The following is a 27,497-nucleotide window of genomic DNA, read 5'->3' as shown; positions in this document are numbered from 1 at the left end:
AAAAAAGATCTAATTTGTCCAATTGAGGAATGACATATGATATTTAAAATATTAAAACAACAGTTGTTTGTGTTACTTGTATTTTTGTATTGATATTATAGTTTGTGCTAGTTTCTTTCAATGATTAAAACATTAGATGAAGGGTATAATCATTCATAGTGATGAATAAATTATTTTCTTTTCTGTTCTCTTCTTAAACTAAACATAATAAGCTTAGTTTGCTGTTCTATTTTTAGACCAAATAGAGTAAATACTTTCCTATTCTTTTTCTCTCAATTACATCCAAATGGAATAAGAAAAGAATATTTTCTCTCTCCATTCAAACAGAGAGTTAAGAGATAGAATGAAGAGGATACAGTTCATTAGTGAAGCTATATTTGTTGTCGAATCCTTCGACACAGTTCATTAATGAAGCTTGACCCAATTCAAGCCCACGGAAACTACAAATTAAGCCAGTTTAACTCGATCTCCCGTTTCACCGATCTCCAAAAAAAACCCACCTTTTTTTCGTTCTGATTTTTTGGGTTCCTCCGACATCACTCCTCTCCATCCCCAAAAAGTATGGCGGAGCCGGAGTCCCATCAAGATGCCTAAAGGGGTCTCCATCTTCGCCCGAATTCCGCATCTTGTCCCCCACCTCGCCCGCCGCCGCCTTCCCCTGCCCCTGTTCTCCTCTCCTCCGTCGCGATCTCGGCCGAGGTCACCCGCGGCCGATCTCGCGGCGGAGACTATGAGTTTAGCCTCCAGGCTTCGGATGGTGAGGTGGGTGTCTCTCCTTGTGGGGTGCCTTAACCTGGGTATAGTTCTTTTGGGAGGATGCTTGCTGGTATTCGTGGTCTGTAGCTGTCCGGGTGGGGAGAGGCTCCCTTTCGTGGTGGCTTCGATGGTCGCCGGCGTCAAGATCATGTCCATGATTGGAGCCGGAATGGCCCAGCATGCGACGGCGGAGATGATCGTTAGGAGTCCGATAGAGAGCTCCATCGCTGTTGATGCGGTGGTTCGCCATGAGAGACGGGTAGTGTTGATTTGCCTTCTGGGACAAGAAAGATCCAATCTTGTTGAGATTTCTGAATTGGTTTATTTTCTGTGTCCGAAGAGTTCGTTGATATAATTCCTTTAATTTTGATAGCACTGTCACTCAATTTTTTTGTTGGTATGTTTTCAACTTTCATACTCTCCATTGATAAACAGGTGAGATATAAAAGATGGCTATGGTGGACTAGATTTGGTATGGCGGTCACCATACTGCAATTTTTTGGAGCACTTTATCTGTTGTACGTTATATTGACTGATCTTACATATAAGAAGAGATCAGCATGTTTTCCAGGTATCTACTGATTCATCTTTATCATCTTTCAATGTTGTTTATGGTTAGGTTTGTACATGTTCTTCAAAAAAAAATCTTCATATATATATATATATATACATCAAAAGAGATTCACTTTTACTATCTCATTTTCATGACTGATACAGACATTTTACGGTTTATTACATGCACAAATTGTTGCATACCATGAATCAAGACAAATTAATGACAACTTGATAAAATTGATGCCGCCAAAAATTGGAAGTTGGAAGAGAGCATGGAGAACTGCATGTCAAGCTAGGAAGCAAGGAAAGATAAATAATCACAAAATATCCCGTATATGGAAAAATCAACTCCATGTAACCACTTCTTTATCTGGAAAAGAAGCCCTTACTATAATATTATTTTGAAGAACCATTAGTGGATATGAACCCCTAGCTTGTGAGAGAAGTCCTTGGCACGTGAAAAGAGGCAGTCTTTGTGAAAGCAAGTATATATGCGCAATGATTATTCTAACATCTAAGTATTCTCTAATGTTATTGAACGAACATGGATATGCCAAAATCTAACAGGTGGGAAGGAGTTGTAAGGAATAGATTGCATGGGATGAAGGCTTAAAGGAAGGGCAAATTAATAGACTATGGTCTTGGTGATTGTGGTTCATTGATACGATGAGGGACAAGAACTGATGTAGAGAGAGGGTTTGTTAAGGTGGTTTAGATTCCCTGCATGTGGAAGATACTAAACAAAGTCAGTTGCTGCTATATAGTCCATAACTCTTACCCGCAAATGGCACTTCATGATTCTGAGTTATAGATTGCATCTATGCTGATTACTGGACTACATCTTACTATGGTTTGAAAAGAAGTGAAATATTTATGACCGTCTATCAATCTGCTTGAAATCCTCTTAATGGACAATACTTCTAGGATGCTTCTCAATTATAAGTTTGTGTTCTAGATGGCCATATATTGTTGGGAAAAGGCTTTGGCAATGATGGAAATGAACACATTGTTGAATTGCAAAATCTTTTCATATGCATCAGGACAATGACTGCCTGGTTTCTAATTTTGTTTTTGCACCTGTATGTCTAAAATTCAAAGTGTTTATAGATTTTTTGTTAAAACAACTCCTATTTTTTGTGCCTTTCTTCTATTAATTGATGCCTTTTCTTGTAATATAGGGCAGGAAACGGCTAATCGGGCCTGGAAACAAATTTTAGTTATTATTTTTCTTGTTCTGGTGTGGCTTGTGGTTATTATACAAAGCTTTACTGGTTCAGATATATTGAGGTGGAGGTCATTTTATGCAACTCATGATTCTGCATGGAAAGCTCATTACAGGGAGGTATTTGATCATGGGATTCGAGAGGCTTTATGCTGTCTAGGACGTGTGAAGTATCTGTAGGGCTCTCTTCATTATTAAGAAGTGAAGCTTTATTCTTAGTTAATCTCTCTGACTTACTAATTTTGCAATCCAGGACTGTCTTAGAAGAAGATGAAGTTTATTCTGTGGCAAGGCTCCTTGGTGATCTGGTTGCATATCGTGCATCTGGAACCGGGCATTTGGAACTACTCGCAGGTTAACTTCCCTCGTGTAGGATAAACCTTCAGCGTTAAGCAGCTTGATACTTCACACGTTGTCTCTATCTCATGGTCAAAACACTAAACATGCACAAAACATCTCTATGATTTTCTGCTTTTTGAGTTGATGAAATAATGTTGTATGAAAGAATCATGATGTAGATATAAATTATGGGGATATCTTGTTCTCACAATTTACCCTGTGTTTTGCAAATGATTGTGAAATTATATTTCAACTCTTCTATATTTTTATTCCTACTTATACCTAATATTTTTAAAGCAGAATTTCTCTAGGAAAGATGAAACGTCATATTAAGATACAGTGATCACGTCAAGCTGAGAACTGCTTAAATGACCATTGGACTACTCAAGTCAAATCCATATTAAAGTAGGATTTGATTTAGGAAGAAAAACTAATTAATTCTGTTTAGCTAGTTCTTGTAGTCTCGAAGCTGAAGGGATGTTACGCTTGCCACATTTTAATTCGATCTTTCTGTACCACATAATTTGCTCCTTTAAGTAAGTTATTGTGGAGAAACAATCTTTTTGTAAGCCTGTAAACAATTATATGTAACTGATTTTAGTTGCGACCTTAATGTTCTGATATTATGTTTTCAATTTTGCTGCTCAAAGATTTCAATTGTTTTCTTTGTTCAGGACTTGCTCTACTACAAAGGAATGGACAATTGTCTACCTTGCAAAGTAAGCTTGTAGAAGCACCCAAAGAACTTATAGAAGAAGCTGCAATCTTCCATCCGTTTGCTGAAGCTGCTTACACGGTTGGATACCAGAAATGCTCAGTTGTCTTATGTTTGCCTCATACGTTGTAATTTGTTATAGTCTTGATGCAGGGACCACTGCTTGATTTTGGAAGGAATCCCATTTTGTTTCCTTGTGCATGGTTGTACAGGCAAGGAATTTTATGTCCGTGGACTCGTAACAGGTTCATATTACACTTACCCCATTTACCATTTATTTCTCTACATGTTTATGTATTGGACCCCATTTACTTGCCAGCTTGTCTTAGTAAGCAATAAGCAATGCATATATATAGACCAAATCCTTTATACAGATCATATAACAAGGGATCAGTGGGACAAACTGTAATTGTGTATTTGTTTTTATTACATCCTAATATTGGTTAGATTCTTGGATGAATCTGGCAACTGCATTTTAAGTTATACCCTGGTGGGAAGAAATAAAGGTTTGGTTGATGTCAATGCTTTAGTCTGTTATATTTGCCTTTGACCATTTCTGTTTAGGCTGAGATACATGTGAACTACTTTCCTCTTCTTAGATCATCCATTGGTTTTCCTTTGTTAGGTTCAGATTATTGAATTAGATATGATCGTACTGAAGGTTAAAGTGGCTATGCATGTATTTCATGTGTTGAGCAGCTGAGTAGCACTCTCTATCTTGCGCTGGTGCAAGACATCTATATTTCTATGCCAAGAAGAATTTGTAAACCCATGCTCTTCACAGTTGGCTTCTGTCAAACATTGCTTATTGCCATTGGAAAGGAGAGGAATTAATTTTTATCCCTAGTCTACTATTTTTTCTTTCTAGCCATAATATTTTGACTTAGATATACTAGTGCATGCCTCTTAGATAATAGAACTGAATTGGAACTTGGAACAGCCATAGTACTTCCTTGTTTGGTATAGCTCTTGTAACTCTATATTCAAACAAGTACGAAAAAGTAAAATGGGCTATCTTGAATTTCATTTCCAAACAGCACAGCTTTGAACTTTGAACTTTGACCTAAGGAAACAAGTGTTCTTGATATGCATTAAATTGAGAAATGACTGGCCTGGTCAAGTCAAGCTCGAACCCACCTAGTCGAATTTTCTTCCTCCTCTATCCTCCTTTGGTTCCTTTAGCCACTTTTCCCTTCTTATCGCTTTTTTCTTGATGCTAATTAGGTCAGATCGGATCGCATCATGAGGACATTGAGCTCGATGGATCGAGTTTATTTATCTTTTAATTGATTTATGTTTATTTTTTATGTAAGCCCTTAAGACAAGTTTAGTTAAGTTATGTAAGCCACTAAAACAAGTTCAATTAAGTCAAGTAAGCCACTAAGACAAATTTAATTAAGTTATATAAGTCTTTAACATAAGTTCTAGTTTGAGTCGTGTAAGTTTTTAGGGCTAAGTCCGAGTAGGACTCATTATACCTGACCTATATATATAAATGGGTTGTACTTCTTTGTTTAGAGATCCAAGTATCCAAGTATTGAAAATTATTTTAGTCTTGAGTTTATCTTAGGAGTAAGAGTAAGATAATCTTGGAATAGAAATAAGTTCATAATAATCGTTTATTTTTCTAGGAGTAAATCTAAGTTAGAAATCTTAATTCTACTTCCAACCCATAGCTACCATTATCTCCACGAGCTATTATACACCATACCTTACGGCTATCCACCACCACCTTTGGCCATTCGCTACCCTCCGACGACCGCCACAATGTTGAATATTTACCGTTTTGCCTTATTTAGACCTTGCTCCACTATTTTAATCATATCTTTTCATCTAGATATCCGATTGATGTGAAATCAGAGCTATTAGAACTCTATCTCGTGAAGCTACCATTTCATAATTTTTTTACATCCGGATCGGTCTAGATTTGGTTTGTAACATTGGTATCAGAGCTGACTATCCAACCTTTATCCATTTTTCTGAAGATATATTCTAATCTAGCCATCCGATCTGCTAAAAATTAGATTCATTATAAAAATATTTTTTCAGGGTTATAACCTATTAAAATTTTATATCGATCCAACGACCAAATCTACCGAAAACTCTCTTAAAAGTTTTGTACAAATTTCTATTCAAAAACTAATTTGAATTGGGTCAAGCCGGCTTGTATCATCTCTTCACCCTCCTCTTTATCACTCTAAGGGTAACGATTCTTGATCGGACCTCATAAGTTGACAAGAATCCGAATGCTTTAAACGAGTTTGGGTTTAGTGTAATCGGGTTTGGATTATACATGAGTTGACCTACCTAATCCATTTATGACCTGACCCAATTCATTTATGGCATATTGACATGATAATTCATTTATGACACAATAATTTGATTATGATCCAAATAACTCATTTATGACATTATAAGCTGTTTATAACATGAACTTGTTTATAACTCAAATAAATCTATTCATAATCCAAATAAGTTATATAAATTCGAACAATTTGTGTTACCGTATAACCCGTTTATGACTTGTGTAACCCATTTAATAAAATAGGACGTGTTTAGAAATTTTGACCTGTTTAATAAGCTGTTATGTTCATGTTTGCATTATCATGACTTGACTCGAACCTGACTAACCTGTCCTGATTGCCACTCTTATATCACTTCACTTTACTGCATCTCCCTTTAACTCTCTCTCTTTGCCCTTTGCATAATGGCTGTACTACATGGCATCGGCTATGCCACACACCGTGTCTTATTTTGACAAGCTGCTGGCACAGCCAACTGCCCATGACACTTTAATCCTTGACACAAAGTATACCACTTATTATTACTATCATTCAGGTTATATTGTATCAGCTTGTCTAATTTGACCTTCACTGCTTCCTTCCATGTTGTAAATCTACAAACACTAAGCACATTATTTTAATCCATAAGAACAGAATTGTTATATGGATGAATGTTACTTTATATCTTTTCTAACTAGAAATTTACATGAGTAGCCAATCATCTTCTTGTTATATGCAATAACTATTTCTTTTCTCCTTTAGACGTCCCACACTCGAAGGTGATAATTGGTGGCGAGGACATGCGGCAGCCTTTCTTAAGTATGCTGGTTTGCAACCTGAAGCTCTTTTACGTGGCCGTGTCTGTCAAGTAAGATCATGATTTCATAGTTGATAGCATCTTGGAGTACTAGTTTAGTTGGTAATGATGCCTACTTGATATTTTAGAATAATAGCTGAACTGTTGCACCCCATTAAGGAATTATCATCTATGACCAATTACAAATCCCTGAGGATTGTGAATTCTTCCATCAGGAATCTTTTTAGGAAAACATGAGCCATTGGCATGCTTGGTGATGGTACAAACTCTCTGGTAGTCGGCTTAATGCAGCTTGTTCTATTTTTGAATGGCATGAGACTGTACTGCTTGATGTCGACTTGTGCAGACTCAAACTTAATGTTTTAGGCAAGACAAATTGTGCAACATATTCCTATATCAGTGCCTACTTCTCATTCCGACTGTGGCAGCATGAAACATCTCCAGCGTAATGGGTTGTGTTGCCTGATACTTAAATCTTTGGTGCTGATAAAGGGATCATGGGAAATGAAGTCGGGTGGAGGATGTGGAAAGAGAGAAGGCAGGAGGGGGGCAGTTGAGGTGGAGGGCATGTGCATGGAGAGCTTAGATTGCAACTGAGAGGTGGATAAAAGAAGAGAAGAGCATGAGAAGAAGAGAAGAAAGGGGATAAGACTATTTTAGGATTTTTTTCTATCCATTGATCAAATCCAACCTCTTTCTATTGTCATTTCATTATAAAAAAGGACAAAGCCATACTTTTGTATTTTTATAATGACTTCTAGAGGTTCTGTAGTTCTAGTAGTTCATGGGGTGCATCTGTCCAACTTTTTATTGAGGGATTGATGGAAGCAAAAATGTGTCATATTTCAAGGGGTTAAAATGTAATTTACTCTATAATACTTGTTCGTTAAATCAATTGATATCTCATGACAAACTCATGCACCTTCAGGTTAGCATTCGACTATCTTCCGTGTAGTTGATCTGATCAGGGTTACCAAGTGAATTCACTAAGTTATGGGTCGTTTCATCTCTTCCTTTGATTGCAACAAAGACAAATAAAAAAGGAAGGAAAGTCCTTGTAGTGATGGCCTCTCTTCCTAGCGTTGACGAAGGACACGACCAATCATATATTATGCTATCTGAGTTGAACATATCTCCGTTGCTTGTCATGTATTAGCAGGGGTGGCAATCAAGTCGGGTTAAGCTGGTTAGGGTCGGGTCAACTTTACCTTAATACGAACGTGTCCCGATTAATAAACAGGTTGCATTTGGTAGACACGAACACAACTCGATTATTAAATAGGTAACACGACATGACCCGTTTAACTTATTTAATAAACGGGTCGTGTTAACACTTTAAGATAACATGACCCGACTAACTCGTTTAATAGATGAGTTGTATTAACACGACATGATAACACGATCCGTCTAACCAATTTAATAAATTGGTCGTATTAACACGACACGAATAACACAATAATATTAGCCCTACATAAAATTCAATATTTATTGATTTATCATATATAAATAGTATATTATACAAATAAAATACCTATTTCCAACTCAAAAATCATACAACATAAAAATTACAATTCTAATAATTCATCATAATACAAATCTGTTATGATCCAACCATATGAGTTAAATCGAGTCGAGTCGAGTCAAGCTAGTTAATTAGCTTTATCTTATTATTTTAAATTTCAAATAAGTTGGATAATTTGCATGTGGATCTGATCCGCTAGACTCTACTTCTATAAATAGGAGTAGTCATGTATTGATTAGAGGAGTCGTGGAATGAAGATGTAGTTAAGTTATTTCATTATCTCGTCTTTATTTTTTATCGTAGTCGTTAGATCGTCCTTATTTTTTTAGGAGTAGATCATAGCTGTAGAAACGTTCCGACCTTCCAAACCCTAGCCATTTTCCTCCACTAGTAGCCACCCTAACTTACGGCTGTTCATCACCGTCCTTGGCCGTCCACCACTTTTCGACGACCGCCGCAATATCAGATATTTATCGTTTTGCCCTATTTTGTCTTACTCTACTATTTTATTAATATCTTTTCATCCAGAAGACGGATTTTCGTGAAACTAGATCCATTGGAACCTAACTTTCGAGGCTACCTCCATATAAATTTTCATAAATTTCTTACATGCAGATCGGTCCCGATCTGAACTGTAACAAAATCCATATAACAAAGTTTAAAATTTTGAATAAAGTTCCAACTCTTAAACCCAAATCCATACAACAAATTGTATAGAATAAAGTTTAGAACAATTAGAACAAATACATACAACAAATTTTCGGTCCAACTCTCAAATCTAACAATCCCATGATAATTAGAATAAAGTTTAAAATTACAATTCATTTCAAATTACAAATTGCTTAAAATAAGTAAACAACAACATTAAGCCCATTATTTTATTGTCTAAAGCTCATGACCCTGTCAAAAAGAATAAAAGGGAATATAAATAATTAAGATAGAAGATAGAGAAAGATAAAGTGTAGATTCTCATATATTAAATTAAATTAAACTAAAATCAAGTGAGATGTACTTGACTAAACAGATCTAACAAAATTTTTTAAAAATAATGCAGGAAAATAAGTAATTAAACAATAATTAGTAATTAAACACTTCAAACCAATTAAAAAGATCAGACACATTTCACTTATCCTCTGTAGGGTGCTATGTTCAATAAATTCCATGGACTCATTGAAGGGACCTGAAGAAGAGGGTTTGACTTCGGCACTCGACAGGCAGTGTGGCCCAACTTTTCCACTAGCTTTCTAGCTATTAACTCTCAAAGAGAAAATAAAACGATTACATTAAAAGCAAAGACATGGAGGTAGACATCACCCATCCGAGCATGACCAAATGCATACAGATATGCAAGTGGAAATGAATTTTATAAAGTTGATACTTCCCCTCTACAGTTTGTATATGACAGAGGTTGGAAATTAGTTCAGCATACACATTTATGATCAAGGGTAAAATGGCTTATGGATAAGATGCCATTATAGGATTAGTAAGATATTTGACAGAAAAATATGAGGGAAACAATATTCATCAGTTCTTAAAATAGAGAATGCAAAGTTACAGCAGATTCTAGTACAACAGATTCTAACATATTGCAAGAGATATGCTAACATATTACAAAGTTACAGCAGATTTCTAGTATACTTATAGTAAAAATATGCTAACAAGCATATCTAAGTATCTAACCAGCATATCTAACAATGTAGTAAAACATTGGAATATATAATGCTACTAGCAAATTGAACATATCAATGCAGTAAAACATTACAGTAAATCAGTAATTAAGCAAATCTAACAAACCAATTAAATAGATTTAAAACGTTGCAGTAAAAATAATTAGTGAGAAATGTAGTCAGCATAACAAAAAATATCTCAATGCCATCCCAAAGGCAAGCAAGAATTTCTTCATACTTGATGTACCATTCCATTTAAAAATCTCAATTTTGCCAAAAGAGTTTGATCTACAATTTAGAACTTGAATTCATAAAACCGCCAAAACCAATTAAGCATCTAATAAGGCCAGCGCACCAGCCTTTTCTTGATGGACACAACCCCTCTTGGGTGGAGTGGAAGAAGAGGAGGATGTAGGACTGGGAGGAGGCGGTGACTATGTGGAGGAGCAAGAAGATCTGACGGCGTGAGGAGATCCGACGGGCAACTAGCATGATGAGTGAGGAGATCCGAGGGTTTCTTTTGATAGGTGAGGGCGACGACTGTGTAAGGAGATTCGACGACGTGAGGAGATTCGACGGGTGACGACGATGTGAGGAGTGGGGAGATTCAAGGATTTCTTTTGATGGGTGAGGGCGATGACGTCGTCGTCCGGCGATGTTACTCGGTGGCATGAGGAGATCCGACGGCGTGATGGGTGAGAGCAACGACAATGCAACAAGAGTGCGAATGTGTGATAGACTAATAGTGTGAGCGGCTTAGAGAGTTGGGGTTTTGGCCTTGGGGACTTAGGTCTTAGGATTAGAAATTAGAAATATACATATATATGTTTGCGTGTTGGTGGGTTGACCTGACCCATATACTTGAATGGGTTAAACGGGTTAAACGGGTTAAGCGAGTCAGTGGTATAAATCCGAACACGATCCGATTAATAATTGGGTTAAGCGAGTTGACCCATTTATGACCTGAATCCGATTTGACTAAACCCAAACCCGATTAACAATTGCGTTATTGTGTTGGGTTAATTTTTGCTACCCCTATGTATCAGTTCACATAAGTCATGACAGAATGTACTCAAAGGGATCTAGAGTTCAGATTTTCTCATCCTTAGTCCTAACCTTTCCATGGTGGATACCCTTCTTACATTCACTAAATACCAAAATATTATTTTTATTCGCATCTTATGAGTTATAACTTCAGCAATAATGAGTTATGCTGTCTAATCTTTGAAGTCATGATTTCTATATGTTTATATCTCATTACTTATTTTAGATTGAGAACATACATGGATATAGAAAAGCAAGTCATATAATGAAAACTATAATCCAAACATATATAAAGAATAATATACTTGGCAAATATAGTTATATTTAAGCAACAAGAATTGTCTGCAATTCTATGTAATCATCTGGTAAATCTCTCTTGCTCTCTCTCCCCATATTTAGTGTTTGATGTTGATTGTTTTTCTTCTGTTACCTAAATTTATAAGTTGTTACTGAGAAGAGTTACTCACTGAACTTGTCCTAAAATAGGATAATCCATGTCTGCAATGCTAATATGTACCCATTTTGGCATTTGCCATCAAGTGAGTGTCATGAATCCTCTTTTCTGCAATTGTGTGAATGTGTTCAACAGTTCAAGGCACATACGAGTACAAAAATGATAGGACAGCCACTCAATGAGTTTTCTTCATGCTAACTGTTAGAAACTGCGTCTTAGTTCGAATTATTGAACTTGAACCAGAATATGCACTGAAAGATAGATGCAACAGTGATGGAGTCTTTAAGTCCTAATGTTGCTTCTTTTCTTTCTAAATCTTGCAGGCAAAGCGTGAGGTTGCTTACTTTGTTGTGGTCCTCCATGATCAAAGATCTGTCATTATTTCTGTACGTGGAACAGAGACTCCTGAAGATCTTATAACTGACGGATTGTGTAGAGAGTGTGCCCTTACTGAGGAAGATCTGAATGGACTGATTAGGTCTCGCTTTCTCTCTCTCTCTCTGTGTGCGTGCGTGCATGTGTGTGTCTTCTTTATTCTCAACGTTCACTCATACTATCCTCTAAATTATCTTATTGAGATAGATAATGGATCATATGCTGTCTTAATTATCATGATATTCTGTTGTTTAACTTCCAGTTTGTAATATCTTGACATACTATGCTTTATTATTATTTTTCCCTGAGGCTTTGCAATTAACTCATCATATGACAACTATGGTGGTGGTATGCTACAATAATGTGGTACCCTGGTACTAAACTAGATAATCCAAATACAATTATTTCTTCTTCCATTAAATTTGTTAGGGTATGGAACAGTTATTTATCTTGGGGTGCACAGCTGCAGAGTTCTATATCATGGGTTAGAAGAGGAAAGGCAATTGAAGATGACTCTAGTTTTTTTGGGGTCCACTGGAGAAGAAAGAATAACAGAGGCATTTTGATCAGATTCCTGGGACTTTTCTGCCTTTTTATGGAAACTGATTATATGTTATTCATTTTTGACTCGAGTGTAGGAGTGAGACCCTCCACTTTGACGTCAGGACTAAGATACCACGGTGTAACTCAGACACTAAAGACGAGTTTATACCATGGTGTAACCCAAATGCTAAAGATTAGTTTACTCTAATTTGGTTTCCGCCAAAGGCATTGCCATGTTATGAGGACATGTCAAGTTTAGGAAGTATATAAAGTTGCTAAGCTCTATAAGTTAGATATTTTAGATATCGAAAAGTTAGATACAATTTAGATGTATTATAAAGTTAGATATAATACAGATATCTATTACGTAGACTAATGGGTATAAAACTGAACTGCTTTATTTAGTAATTAACTAGTGTTTCAATAATTTATTACCTCATCTATCAGTAGTTTTATCCTCTTTTTTTTATTCCATTTAGGTGGTTCTGTTTTTCGAAATCTACCTTTAGTGTCATCATTTTAGTTAGCTTTATCCCATTTATGATAAGTTTGTTATGTTCATATGGGTTTCTGCATCACATTAATCAATACTCTAATTCATTGTCTAAAAATAAAGATTTCACTTTAATACGATGATCTCATTACCTATCATTGGATTAACTTGTCCACTGTTATAGCATTCCTCAAGACTGTCTCACCATTCTCTATTTTATTCATAAGTATATATATTAAGATTATGCCTTTTTGTTTTTGTTTTTAGAAGTGAACATTTATCAGCAAGTACGAGGCACAGAGTTATTTCCACTTTCCCTCATTATGGACACGGAGGGATTGTTGAGTCTGCTCGTGAGCTTTTTCTGCAAATTGATGGCCAGCTAGGAGACAAAGGTTAGCAATTCCATATATGAGATTGTCACCTATGTTTTGTTTATATTTGATAAGTAAGGTCTTTTTTGAAGTTGAATCTTTTTGTTTAGACTTCTTTCAAGTAATTTCTAAAGACAACTTTTAGTTTTAGGGAGGATGAAACATGCTTATTGACTTTCTTCTCAGGACATTATTTATTGTACCACATCGAGAAATCTGTAGAACTTTGTTTGTTGTGTAAATTTATTCTTTCTTCATTTATGCTGTTGAGCAGGTTCCAATATTTCTCCTATATTCCATGTTAAATTTGTAGTATTTGATGATTCTATTGATCTTACAATTCATCTTTCTAAACATAGGATGCATTTGCTCAGCAAATCTGGCAATTTGCGGAATAAATCTTAGTTTTTATCTATTTGCATTAGCTTATGACGTCCTTACCACAATTTACCTATATATTGCATCTTAAGAACACTTCTTGGTCCATAAATATATCTTTGTGGTTGATTGCTCATTTAATTGACCTCATTATTTTTGGTGCATCGATCCCCAAGTTAGCATAAAACTATTTCGAGTTCATTCCTCTTTGTCACCTTATTGTCCTTGAACTTCTCCCAATAATTGTTTTACTAACTAGACACTCTCCCCTACAAAATTCAAGCTGTGGTGTTCAACGTAGTTTCCTTCTAATTAAGTGGCAATTTTAGTTAAACACCAAAACAACTTCACTTTAACTGTGCCATTCTAATTATATGCACATTGTCTTTTATCTACATTAATGTTTTCCTGTCTCTAGATTGGGAAAGATGATGTTTAAACAAGATAAGTGAGAACTGATATGTTGAGGAATTAATGATGTATTGAATGAATGGTGCCTGTAAAGAAGTTAGCATTTGGATAATAGAAACATCAGGAAATCATTCAATATTTGATTTTGGAGGTGGCTCGCACTCTGTGAGAGGAGGAGAAAGTTAGTTTCATTGTGGTAAAGGAGGTCGCGTGTCGCTCACAGTGAGAGAAGGTGGCGGCGAAGGCAGTAGGAAGAGATGCAAATTTACTACATCTTTTATGCAAATGATTTGGCTAAGTAAGATATTTAAGTGCCACCTGGAAAATTCCATATTGGGCGACCTTTCTTGTGCCGAATCCGGTAGTTGGCATGAGAACCTCTTTAGGTTACAGAGAAAAGGGAGGGGTGGAGAGAGGAAAAGGGGAGGGAGAAGAGACCAATAACAAGTCAGTATTGGGTGTGCAATAGAAAGGATTCTAGGGTAAAGATGAGATGAGGGGAGTTGGTTTTATTGTTTGTTCTGCTTTGGTCTTGAGCTAACCTACTCAAGAAACTCTAATAATTAGGACTTCGTCCCTGAACCGACTTGACCGGAACTCAAAATTCTATTTAGTTAACAGGGTTTCAGGGATATGTCGGGTTTATTCAGACTAGAATCCAACCCAATAGCAAACATTCATCTTCCTCTCTTCTTCCTTCCCACAACACAGTACACCTGGTCTCTCTCTCTCTCATACACACACAGCCGCTCCATCTGCCTCCACTTCGTTACTCATGCTTTATTCTTCATTCTATTCAGAAAAATGACAGTATATGGTGACAAAATCTATGCCTTTCGAGACATCTCTGCTGTTAGGTCACAACATGAGGTGTGCTGGTGGCTCATAAATCCTTTTGTAGAATAGTCCCTAGCCCATCAAGTGTGATAAGTCTTTGGCATGAGCTTCTTTCATTGACAATATATCCATTCCTTATTCTGTCAAACTCTTTGAAATTCTTCAATGTCATACTAAATAGCTCTCAGCCTTTTACGTCAGTAAAGTATGCCTCGATGACAATCTGTTTTCTAAATTCTTCAATATCATATATAGTATCAGCCTTCTCTGGACAAATAGGGTGGCTAGAGAGCAACTCAAAGTTGAACAGGTTTAAAAGATTAGACTCGATGACAAGCAGTCAGCCTGATATCAAACTTTTAGAAAACTCTTCTACCAACTATCTTTATGGATATAATGATATGCAATACATTCAACTTATGTTGGCATCATATCTCTAAAAATCTTCATCATTTTTTCTGTAACATGATAAATGTACTTGCAGAAAACTCAGCATCTGGAACATCTGGATTCCTCTCTTCTTTGTTGGGAGTGGGCGGTCAGTGTCGTGGATATAGACTTCGTATTGTAGGACATTCTTTAGGAGCTGCTGTTGGTACACTCCTAGGACTAAGGGTAAGCAGTAATTTATTATATTATTCTGCTGATCTGCATCATCATTTGATTATTTTGTGTTGCTTCAATATCTTCTTGGCATCATAGTGTTGTTAGATACACTTTAGTGTTGATAAAATTTATAACTTGATTGCATTTTCTTGCCAATTTTTGAAAATATCAAAGTTTTAAAAGGCGGCTACAAGTGGTGGGCGGTCACCTCATCGCCTAGCGCCTAGGCGGAAGGTGGGCGACAAGGTAATCCAGCATTTTTAATATAAAAAATAATAAATAAACATATATAATACAGATATATAGTTACTGAATTAATTTTAGATAATACGGATGTATAATTACTGAGTTAATACAGATACATAAACATATTATTAGATAATTACTGAATTAATTTCTGAATTAAGTAATTAACAATCCTAATTTCTGAGTTAAGAACTAAGTCACTAACAGATTAATTGATTAAGACAGAATTGAAAATAAAAAAAAGTTAAAAACCCTTCGGTGTGAGAGGCAGAGAGTGCGACTGTGAGAGGAGAGAGAGAGAGAGAGGGAGAGAGTGAGATTGTAAGAGAGTGACTAAGTGAGAGAAAGAGGGACAGTGGCTGTAACGCCCCCGCCCGGCACGGGCACGTGCACGCACACGCACCCACACGGCACGCGCGGCGCACGCGACAGGTCGGGCGGGGTCCGTCACGCACAGATACACTCCTGTGCACATACGATCATGACATCATCAAATAACACCTGCTAACATATCCATGATCACATAATCCATCACCAAATAAATCATACTCTTAACCAAATAAACCTGTTAACATATGAATATCAAAATACACAATAATACACACTAGACCGCTACATAATCTGGCAGGACCCACACAGGCCACAACAAACCATCAAGATACAACTAAACAACTGATACAAGAGTACACTATGATTCGACCTGTATTATACAAATCATCGTCTAATACAATAAGGTACAAATATAACAAACAACGATACAACTCAATGCCTGGTTAAACTATCTTCTATACCGTCTCGCATCAATAACTCACCTCATCATAACTCTAAAATATATTCTCCAGATATCTCAGGTCGCTATCACGCACCACAGATCTGAGGGGTTAGAAAAGAAATAAAGAGAGTCATGAGCAAAAGGCTCAGTGAATAGACCTTACCCTGAATCAGTGATGTCAAACAGAGAGTAAATCATGTACTGGATAATATGAATCAGAAAGCACCATCATGTCATGAATGAGTATATGAATGTATCCTTAATAATATATAAATGAAAAGTAGATAACACGTCATAACTGATAAAAGTATATAATCCTCGACCATGAGTAAACAAATCTCCATGTCATCTATCATCATAACTCTCTCTCAAATATGACACATGATGCATGCCGATCATGACTATGCTATGATATCAAATGCAACCATATATGATGCATATTGACCACTCGATAATCAGGTAACCGAATGATAATGAAATCATATGCATTTCTCAACATCACGATCATCACCGACATCTCGGTATAATATCATCATACTAGACCACTGTGCACAGTCAACACCCGGTACCCGGTCTCAACATCATGCCCAAAGGCTCCGAGCATACTCTGCCATCCGCAAGGAGTATCTCAAATATAACCATACCCTGCCATCCGCTAAGGGTATCAACATCCATCCAGACCGGGCACCCCACATAGTTGATAGAAACCTCGTGAGGATAACTCGCCACATATGCCCTGGCGAACGGCATGTGTCCGATTGTCTGTGCGCACAGACTCAACTGACCTCGGACATGGGCCACGAGATATCGCATATCAGCGACCATAATCATCAATCCAGGCACCCCTAACCCTGGCGCCTACTCGGGTATCCCCACGCTTTCTATCAACTATCCTATCAATCATATTTCATGCTTTCTTTTTAAATGACAGATCATATGCATATATCCAGTACAATAACGAGTCAATGCATAATAGGAATTTAGGTGGAACAGGAATCAAGAGAAAAATGCTGCAATGTAGTCTCCAACCATGTATCTAACACATGCATATTCTCGCTAATCTATCATATGCACACTCATACTAGAAATCATCTCGACATAAAATCATAACAGCATAATCATCTCCAATCATCTCTATATATCACCAATGTACTCATATCCCAGATCAGTCTAATCAAATGCATGATAAAATATATGCTTGACTGAAATCATCTCTATATAAAGTCATATAATCATGCTGGAGGCCAAAACATGCATGTACATAATATATAATAAATCCTAATTTGAGAAAGGGATCTAGGGGATAAGACTACTCACCGTCTGATCAGAAGATACAAACCACGCATCTCTCACGTCCGTCAGGTAACCGAGTGACACTCATCGCTAGCAAGGTCCACGGGGTCTCAAATAAGGGGTTCGGGATCGTCTGAAAATGTTTAAGTAACATAAAGTTAGTTGTTTATCCCATTATAATCCGTTCGAGTAAAATATGATGATTTATTAGATTTTAGAATTTCTACTTATTTTTATAATTGGCTAGATTTTTATTATAAATAAAATATAAATATAGATAAAAACCTAATTATAATTAAATTATATCTTGATTAATTAGGGACTATGTAGCCATTATCTTCTTTGTTACAAAATAATAATGTATAATAAATTAATAGAATTACTTAAAAAATGTATATCATAAGAATATTAGAATATAAATCTAATAATTATAATTTACAAATTTATCTATTAATCTAATATACATATAAGTAAGTAAATAAATAAATATAAGTATTACCTATATTTATGCCTAATTAATCATTAATTATAAAAATTATCATTAATAAAATTACATTGAAGGATATATAATATTATTAAAATAGTTAATGTCTAAATAATCTATTTGCATTAATTAAGAAGCAAAATACTTAAATAAATAACATAAATAAACTAATTAATTAATAATTTAATTACAACCGCCATCAGTGCTGGGCTCGGCCCAGCACTGTAGCATACAGTGCTGGGCCGAGCTCAACACTGTGCAGAAAGAGAAAAGAGGAGCTGAGGAAGAAGGAGAAAAAGAAAGAAAGAAGGAAAGAAAGAAGAAGAAGAAGAAGAGGAAGAAGAAGAAGAAGAAGAACAGAAGAGAAAGAGAAGAAAGAGGGGAGGTGAGGGAGGCGGTTGCGGACCCGGGCCGGCGGGGAGGGCACCGGCCGCTGCTGGCCAGCCAGCGGCTGGCCTCTCGCCGGTGGCTCGGCTCCGACAAGCCCACCCGCGGGCAAGAGAGAGAGAGAGAGAGAGAGAGAGAGGAGCTCACCGGCGCTCGTGGAGGTGGCGACGGCGACGACCGGCCTCGGCGAGAGAGAGAGATAGAGAGAGAGCCTCGAGAGAGAGAGAGAGAGATTTAAAGAGAGAGAGAGGGAAGGCGGTGGAGGAGTAGTGGCGGCGCCGGGGCCCACCGCGGCTAGCTGGCCGCAGCCAGTTGGCTGCGGTAGCGGCCGCAGGCGCGTGGCGCCCCACCAAGCTGCATGAGCAGCTGGCATGGGCACGAGGCCGGCCACAGTGTGGCCGGTCGCGTCGTGCCCATGATTTTTTTTTTTTTTTTTGTTTTTTTTTGAGATTGGGTTGTTACAGTGGCCCATACCTTTGTCGCCGGTTGTGAAAGGGAGAGTTGGAGAGGATGTTGCCATCGTCGTCCGCTTCGTTGTTGTTGCCGCACGTTGTCGCACCGCCTTAGCTACCTCGTCGCTCGTTGTCGCCGGCTATGGAAGGGAGAGCTGGAGAGGACAAGATTAGGGATTTAGGGATTAGAGAGGAGAGCGGAGAGAGAGAGGGGATAGTTTTAACTTTTTATATTAATGGTTAATTAGTTAGTTTTTTAGTGGACATTAGATAATCTGATATGTTATAGAAAACCCGTTAAGGCGGGTTGGCGGGCCAAACTGCCAGCTTGCCTTATTGGGCCGTGCGGCCCACCTAGCTCCTTTTGGCGATCAAGCAGCCCGCCAAGGCAGTAGACCGCTTTCCATGAGTAGGGTTGTCAAGCTCGATGAGCAGCTCAGGCTTAGCTCGGGCTTGGCTCAGTTGAAGCTTGAGTCAGGCTCGGCTTAGTCAGAGTTGAGCCGAGCTCAAGCCGCTAAAACCAGCTCAAAATTAATATTCAACCGAGCCTGAGCTGGAGCCAGCTTGCTCAGGCTTGGCTTGCTCAGGCTCGGCTCACTCAGGTTCGGCTCGATAGGCTCGGTATAAAACGGGTGAGATAAACCCCAGTCCCCAAATCCCTGCCTCCAGTCCTCCGCCGCAGTTTGCCGGTGACACCTCGTCCTCTTTTGCCAAGTAGCCGCTGCGGTGCTGCCTTCTCTTGCCTTCTTCTTCTTCTTCTTTAGTCGTGGTGCCGCCTCCTTCAACAACGGTAAGCTATCATAGTGCCCCCGCCTCCTTCCTCCTTTGGCAGTGGCAAGCAGCTGCAGTTCCCCGCCTCATTCTCCTCCTCCTCCTTTGGCTTGGCTCGGACTCGATCTTGCTTGGTCTGGCTCGATTCGGCTCAGTTTGAATGAGGCTTGATGATATGCTCATTTTAGACTCGAGCTTGGCTCGGGCTCAGCTCGAGTTGAGCTGAACCAAGCTTGAGCCCAATTCTAAAGCTTGAAATTAATTTCAAGCCGAGCTTGAGTCGAAGCCGTCTCGCTCAGGCTTAGCTCGTTTACACCCCTATCCATGACAGCCAAGCACAATGGCGGGGCAGCTAGTGCATCGCCCTGCCATGGCAGCCGTCTTTTCCACTTTCCAATACATTGGAAAATATTACTATTTTTTTCCTTGATCATATAGATAGCAAGCCAATTCTGAGCTTGTCTGGATAATAGTGTGAAGAACGGTTAATATGCCTTATTCTATCCATGCTGATCCCATAGCTACTCTTTTTGGTATATGTGATGCATACCCTTAACCATATAATATACCTTGGCATAGAAGTCTCATGTTTCAGTCTATCTTGTTACTGATCTTGATTGGTGTAAACAACCATTTAGAATTTAGAACTACCTACTAAGTGTCTGGCACTTGAGCTCTACAACCTGCTGTCATGCACTAGGGTCATTAGGCAAGTGGGTAAACTTTGCTTCCCATAAAAGTTGCTAAATGACCAAACTACCCTATCCATTATTTGAATCAGATGATATTATTATGGAGGTAATTAGGTTTTGTTATTAACAACTAACTAATAATTGCAACTTGATGTGAACCACATGGGTTTTAAGTCCTAAGTTTGAAATACATGAGTAAGTTGAAAATTTAAATGGATCTAGACAACAAAGGTTTTTCTCTCTGTAACTTACCTATTAGTATTGGATGTGAAAAGTCGTGGATCCAAGGTGCTATGATCTGATAGTAATCGAAATTTCGGGAGGTGTGGGAAAAGAAAAAACAAGTAGGTCCAAAAGATATTGAAAAACATGCAAACACAAGACCACAAATTTTTAACATGGAAAAACCTCTCTCACTGAAGAGAGAAAAATCTATGGAGCCGTCTAAACTGGATCATTGTATTCTATAAAAATTATGGATACAAGATTTGCTTACAATTGCTCCTACTGTAATGAGTATTGATTGAAGCCCGTCTCTTGCTCGCAGTCTCTCACGATTAATTACACGTGAAACTAGATTGCCTTTGCATAAGGTTTGCAATCGAGTTACAAATTGCTTCTTTGAACTTGATAGTAGTTGATCTAGATCCTCTGAAGGGCTTCAAGACATATGTGGAAGTAGACAAGCACTTGGACAAAAATTTGCTACTCACACTTGACAGAAAGTAAGCTCCCTGAGGATCCTTGATTTCTTAGGCAAGTTGGATCAGTTAGATTGATTTGATACCTTTGTGAATACATTTTGATCCTTCATATAAAGGTGAGAATATTTCTAATTTGTACTAGGTGAACCTTCTTAGGAAAAATCCTACTCGAAATTGAAAATGCCACTTTCCTTTTTAATTCTATGCACTAGATTTGAATCCTGTAAGTTGTGTTTGAACATGACTAATATTCCTTAAGGTCTGTTTGGTTTGAGTCCAAATTTTGAACATGACTAGTTGACCTAATTTTTTAGTCATAATTTAGGTACGTTGAGCTTGACTAAGAAAATGTGGTATTTGGTTATGAACTACGCTAAATTGTAATTATTACTTTTGATGTGATGTAAAAAAGTAAAAAATGTGTGGGTTTTGAAGGAAAATAGATGATATATAAATTAATAGACCAAAATGCTTTTGACTTTGATGATAAAATTTTAAAAATATTATTTTTTTATTGATAAAAATCTTTTAAATAAGCTCGCAAACTGATTTTCAAGCATGCACGCTAAGCCCAGATGCGGGATTACAATTTTTTTCTAAAATAACATAAAGTTAATGTTTTTTTTAAATAATAACGTAAGATTACTGCTTTTTAATATTCTTTTGCTTTTGGTTATAACCCATTTGTAAGGCTATATTATTTTTTTAAATTTTTTTATATTTTTTAAGTTCTTCGCATTGTAAACTTTATTAAAAAAGTGTTGAGTTATTGTAGGCTTAAAAGCTCACAAGCTCGCAATCACTTTATAATTATTTCTAGACTTAGTAAGTTTTAAATTATTTTGGAGGGAAACATATTTATTTTGGAGAAAAATTAGAGATAGATGAGAGAAGATTTGAAAGAGTTTAATTATTACTTTGATATGAAATGAAAAGTAAAAAATATTTGGTTTTCTAAGGAAAATAGAATATGTGTCATGCAAATAGTAGCAAAATATTAGTATTAAATTTCTAAATATAAATGCAAGTCAACTTTTTTAAACCCATATTAAACCTATCGGTAAATTATATTAAATAATAAATATTTAACTTTTTAATCGATGTGTACAAAAGCGGAGCCTTTTATAATAAAAAAATATGCATTTTCGGAAGAGGGGAAAGAGTGAGAAGGGAGAGAGGAAAGAAAATATTGACAATGTATGAAATTAATAGATTTAAATTATGTCAAGGATAAAATTAGAATTAATTTGAATTGATATTAGAAATTTTATTTTATTTTATTATTATTTATTGGGGAGTAAACTTGGTTAGTGATAAAAAAGATAAAAAAATATTTAGCTACTGAATTTGGCTAGGGGTCCCTGATTAAGTTCAGAGACCCCTTGAACTAAAAAAAAACAAGGGCTTAAGTATTCCATGCACAAAATCCCAAGGTTTTAATCGTTTATGGGGTTCAAAGTTCAAACATAACTTATATTCCTTTAAGTATTCCATGCACAAAATTGTGTCAGGACTTGTAAAGCAAACATCAATTTAACAAATACTTTTCAAATTAAACCCCAAATCAATTTAACTTACATTAATTTCAGCAAAGAACAATTCACAATGCTTTCATAAAATTTCACTAACTATCAAGCAAGTATACATCGAAATAATTCTGCAGAGTACTTAAGGTAGATCCAAAGTCGATGAGATCAAAGCAATGTCATGTCAGAATTTGCAATAAACTCCGAAACCAAATTTGAAAAATCTGAAATCATTTGGCAAAATTTTCAAAAGACTCCAAATGTCAAGTAACAACTCATGATTTTCAATTATAGCTCCAAATAACTCAATTCAAGTAAGTCGAGTTCAACAATTTTCAATAAAATCCAACTTGACCAGGATAGCCAAAATTTACAAGAAGGTCCAAAATCTCCTAAACATATCAAACCTACCAATCATGATATACTTTAGCATTATTTTACATTAAGACATAGTATAACATAAGGTTTCAAAACTCGGTATCAGGATCAGGATCAACCGTCTAGAAAAATGATACATATCGGCCACTCGTATTGAATCGGATTATTTTTTAATTACATAATTTAGAAAAAATGACAAGAAACTAACAAAATAAAGATTACTCACATATGAAGTCTAAAAACTTAAAAAATAATATCCTCTCTGTCTCACTTTTTTTTATTTTTTTCTTCTCTATTCCTTCTCTTTCTCTCTCTTCCTCGCTCTTTCTCAAACTTTTTACTACCGAAAAGAATATTTCTACTTTTTTTCTCCATTTCTTCTCTCTCTTCACTTCCGTCTCTCTCCTTCCCTCTCCCGCTTATTGTTGTATCCCTCTCTCTCTTCCTCTCCCTCTTCCACTTCCCAGAGAAGAAAGAAAAACTAAAAAAAAAACTCACTTGAGATTGTTGGAGGTCAAGGTCGCAGGTGGTGGATCCATTTTGTAAGAGGTGAGAAAGAAGAGAAAATAGAGAGTGAGAAAGAAAGATAAGAGAGAAAGGGCTAGGAGAGTGGGAGGGACCTAGGTTGGACCCGACTCGGATCTAACCCTCCCAGCCAGTTTCGGGTCTTCAATTGAAACTAGCCAATGGGCTGGTTTTGGCTAGGATCAGGATTGGGCCAATCCCAATCCTTTTCGGTTCGATTCCACTCAGGATTGGCTGAAATTAGAAACCATGGTACAACATGTCATAATAATAAGATAAGCATGTCAAGATACATATCCAAACCAAGTTATGATATTTAATGAAGCCATGCTATGTCTATGCCTATGTCTATGTCTATGTCAACTTATCATGAGATAGATCAATATTAAGCATATATGACTTTCATGAGATCACTGAACAAAGGATATACCCAAAGTCAATATTGCAAGTCATATATCTCAGTAAATCATATATCAAAAGTGAACATGTCAAGTAATATAATCGACGGACAAATCATATTAGTCGTGAAACATAAGTCATAGTCAAAGAAGATCAGATAGAATGTTTAGTACCATTGATATCAAAACATCATCAAACTTTGTAACATTATATATATTCTCCATTTGTGACAGAAGATTGAGAATTCTCTTGCTATGTCAATTCGTCTTTGTGCAGCTTTATGGACGATACCCAAACTTACATGTATATGCTTATGGCCCCCTTCCTTGCCTGGACTTGGTAATAGCTGAAGCTTGTTCGGACTTTGTTACTACGTAAGCAGAAGTGGACCTTCTCATTCTCAATGACCTCTTCATGTAATTTTGTTATAACTTATACAGTTCCAACATTCTGTTCTTTTCAGCATTGTTTACAATGATGAATTTTCTGCTCGCCTTTCAGTCAATTCAATCCTCAGGCTTCGATCTGCTGCAATTGCTTCTCTTTCTGATGATTCTTTAGCAGATTCAGCAATGATACAAAAACTTGCCAGGAGAATTCTGCATGTAAATAAGTATCACGAGATTGGAGACAGCTGTAACGTTTCTGTTCCAACTTTCAAACCCATCACTCTAGTGGAGGAGGACAACAATCATATACATTATCAGCACATGATCAGAGGTAGGATTTTTCTGTTCTTTTATGCAGCCTCCTGTTGGATAAGCATTGCTGCGTCACTGGCCTTGTTCCAGGTTAGGTTTTGATAAGGCATTGGAATTCTTGGTTATTTTGATAGTCCATATCTTTGCCGCAGAAAATGACAGACTTAATCATAACCTGTGTGAGGAGGCATCTTTATTCGATAATTCAGACTCTGAATCTCTGAAAGATAGTTGCTATGAATACAAGGAGCCCAATATCCTTGGTAACAATCTCTATAAATATGGCAACTATCAGGGTCCACGTTTTGAACTGTTGGATAAAATTATTCCACTTGAGGGTCAAAATTCTCGATCTGCAGATGCATCTTGCGGAGAAATACCAGTAGAACCGCCTGAGATGTTTCTTCCAGGTCTGATCATTCATATAGTACAACAACCGAGAAATAACTTGCCTCTGTGGAAGTGCTGGTGCATTCAGAAAGAAAATCCTTTATATAAAGCCTTCCTTGCAAAGAGAGAAAGCTTTGGAGATATCTTTGTAACACCTTACATGTTCACCGATCATCTACCCTGGAGGTATGCCATTCATCATTTGATTTGTTAAGTGCATGTAATGATTTCGATGTCCTTAAGCCACTGTTATGTTTCTGTCTGATACTGTTGCAAATTATTATGTGGAGCCTGCATATCTTGTGAATTATGATAGCATAACCTAATATTTTCAAGAACAAGCAGTACAAGTACAACTTTGTGTATATAGCATGTTCTACTAGTGTGTCTTTTATTAATGTGGTTCAGCAGTATCTGGTGTATAACATATGATTAAGTGCTCAGTCTTACAATAGATGCAACATAACTTTCAGTGTAAGAGTAAGTTTTATCAAGAGTTCAGAAACACAGGTTATGTTAAAAAGAAGGGCAGTAGATGCGAGGCATGCATGTGCAAATTTTTCCTTGATATGAAATTGTATAGATAATAATCAACATGCTTTCCATCAACAATCTGTCCTACTATATCATCCCATGGACAGCACATGCATGGAGCTGCATACATTATATGAAACAAATCCAACCTTTTTTTTTTCTCTCCTGTTTGTTGTAGAAATAAATAAAACCAAATATTTTGTCTTCCTATGTACGCCATATCTTGAGGGTTGGGTTGATTATAGGGCCGAGCTTGAGCCAGGTTTGATAGTACAGCCTGGATCGATCTGAGCGAGACAGCCCCATAAGCTTACATTTGGGGCTTGCATTGGCTTGAGCCCTGCAACTTTTGGATGACCAAGAGGTGGAGGATGAGGACGGCCAAGGAAGAGAAAGGAAGACTCAGACAGCTGTAGTGGTGTCCCTATGCTGCGCTCAAAGTATAGGGAGTGTAGAGGGAGAAGAGAGGAGGGAGGATAGAGGAAAGGGATGGGAAGTAGGATGGAGGAGGGGAAGGAGAAGGGAAAGAAATGAGGGGAAGGGAGGAGGCTAAGAAGAGAAAGGGTGAATGGCAATAGGAAAGGTAGTGATGATTGGGGATTGATCTGTGGGCAAATGGGTGAGGGCGAGATGTTTTTGGGTAGGTATTAATTTTTGGATTTGAGAAGGTCGAGGATAATGTTACAATTGGGAATTAGGGGTTATTGAAGGAGAGGAGATGAGGAAGAGCACTATAGCCACTATGTCATGAGCTGAGCAGAGTTGGTTCAGCCTGTTATCATCCCATACTGTAGGCTCGGGCTCCCTGGCTGGGCTGCGAGTTCACAGCTGTAGGCTGGTATAGCCACACCGGGTTTAGCCTTAGCCAGATCACATTGGGCTTGGGTGAGGCAAGGTCAAACCTGGGCCTGTGAGTATTTTGCCCACGCTTCACACTTCATAGTTTTTGCTATCCATCAAGTTAGATATCATATCATGGCTGAAAAATTTCTGGTAAAGGCTTGAAGATGCGCAAAAGTATACCTCAAAACCAGATTTTTAGACATGTGCATCTTCTTTTTACATTAATCATTCCATTTCGCTTTATAAATTAATAATCTCCTTCCACGTATTGAATCGTATCTTGGTCCGACATGCCTTATATTGTACAGTTTATACTTACTATTTGTAAAATTAGTTGTATTTGAGAAACTCATCAGCTTGTTCCAAATAAGTGAACAACAAGCTCATCTTAACGTCTTGCTGATTATAGGATCTTGAAATTAAATGCATTTCTACTCATGCTTATTTTACCAAATTTCAGGTGTCACTATGCAATGCAAAAAATTTTAGAAGCCCAAAACTCTCAAGACCAGCATAGTTCTGATTCATCCATTCGGGAGCATTTGGTATGATCTGTACATATTATGAAAATCTTACATCAAGGAAACTTTTAATGCAGTTTCCAATATTACATTCTTTTATGCAACCAAAAGATTCAAGAGAAGCCTTTCTTCAGAAGCTAATTAATTTGTTGCTGGCACGCAAGATCACTCTGTTTGTTCCAACCACAAAGATATCTGCAAAGAAAGCATGCTGTTATGCTTGGCGAATTCATGGTTGGGTTATGGTAGGTCATTTCTAATGCATAAATCATCAACACTGAAAAGTCACTAGGAAGCACTCTGTCTTGCTTCCATTGTCATGCTAAAGTAAATGTTGTAAAGTGCTTTACAGTTGTCTGTGTTCATTACTGTTGTTCCATGACTCTTTATTGTTGTACAGGTTTGAAGCCTTAGATGGAATAGCATGTAATAGAAGAAAACTATAGGCTATATGTTGTGAATAATTGAAGAAGATTATTTCTCATTTGA

The 27,497-nt window shown here is 37.1% G+C and overlaps 1 protein-coding gene across 4 annotated transcripts; it reads left to right on the top strand.

Annotated features, from left to right (window-relative positions):
• Positions 1-377: 377 nt before the first annotated feature.
• On the top strand, positions 378-27,497 carry LOC140760561 (uncharacterized). 4 transcript variants are annotated; one of them, XM_073097578.1, is made up of 15 exons: positions 378-1,015; positions 1,192-1,327; positions 2,589-2,709; positions 2,787-2,887; positions 3,547-3,668; positions 3,741-3,832; positions 6,632-6,737; positions 11,697-11,851; positions 13,052-13,179; positions 15,269-15,399; positions 24,296-24,393; positions 24,483-24,739; positions 24,873-25,296; positions 26,948-27,032; positions 27,120-27,497. In XM_073097578.1, exons 1-15 carry the CDS (start codon positions 587-589, stop codon positions 27,147-27,149), a joined length of 2,415 nt encoding a protein of 804 aa, XP_072953679.1. In that variant the 5' UTR covers positions 378-586; the 3' UTR covers positions 27,150-27,497. The 4 variants fall into 4 exon arrangements, with proteins under 4 accessions (XP_072953679.1, XP_072953670.1, XP_072953688.1 ...); XM_073097569.1 differs by having other exon boundaries at positions 380-1,015; positions 2,490-2,709; XM_073097587.1 differs by lacking the exon at positions 378-1,015 and having other exon boundaries at positions 2,650-2,709.

This window comes from Typha angustifolia, chromosome 1 (genome assembly GCF_048772165.1).
Source record: "Typha angustifolia cultivar Huaian chromosome 1, ASM4877216v1, whole genome shotgun sequence".
NCBI lineage: Eukaryota > Viridiplantae > Streptophyta > Magnoliopsida > Poales > Typhaceae > Typha > Typha angustifolia.
This window is presented reverse-complemented; position numbering and strand designations above follow the sequence as displayed.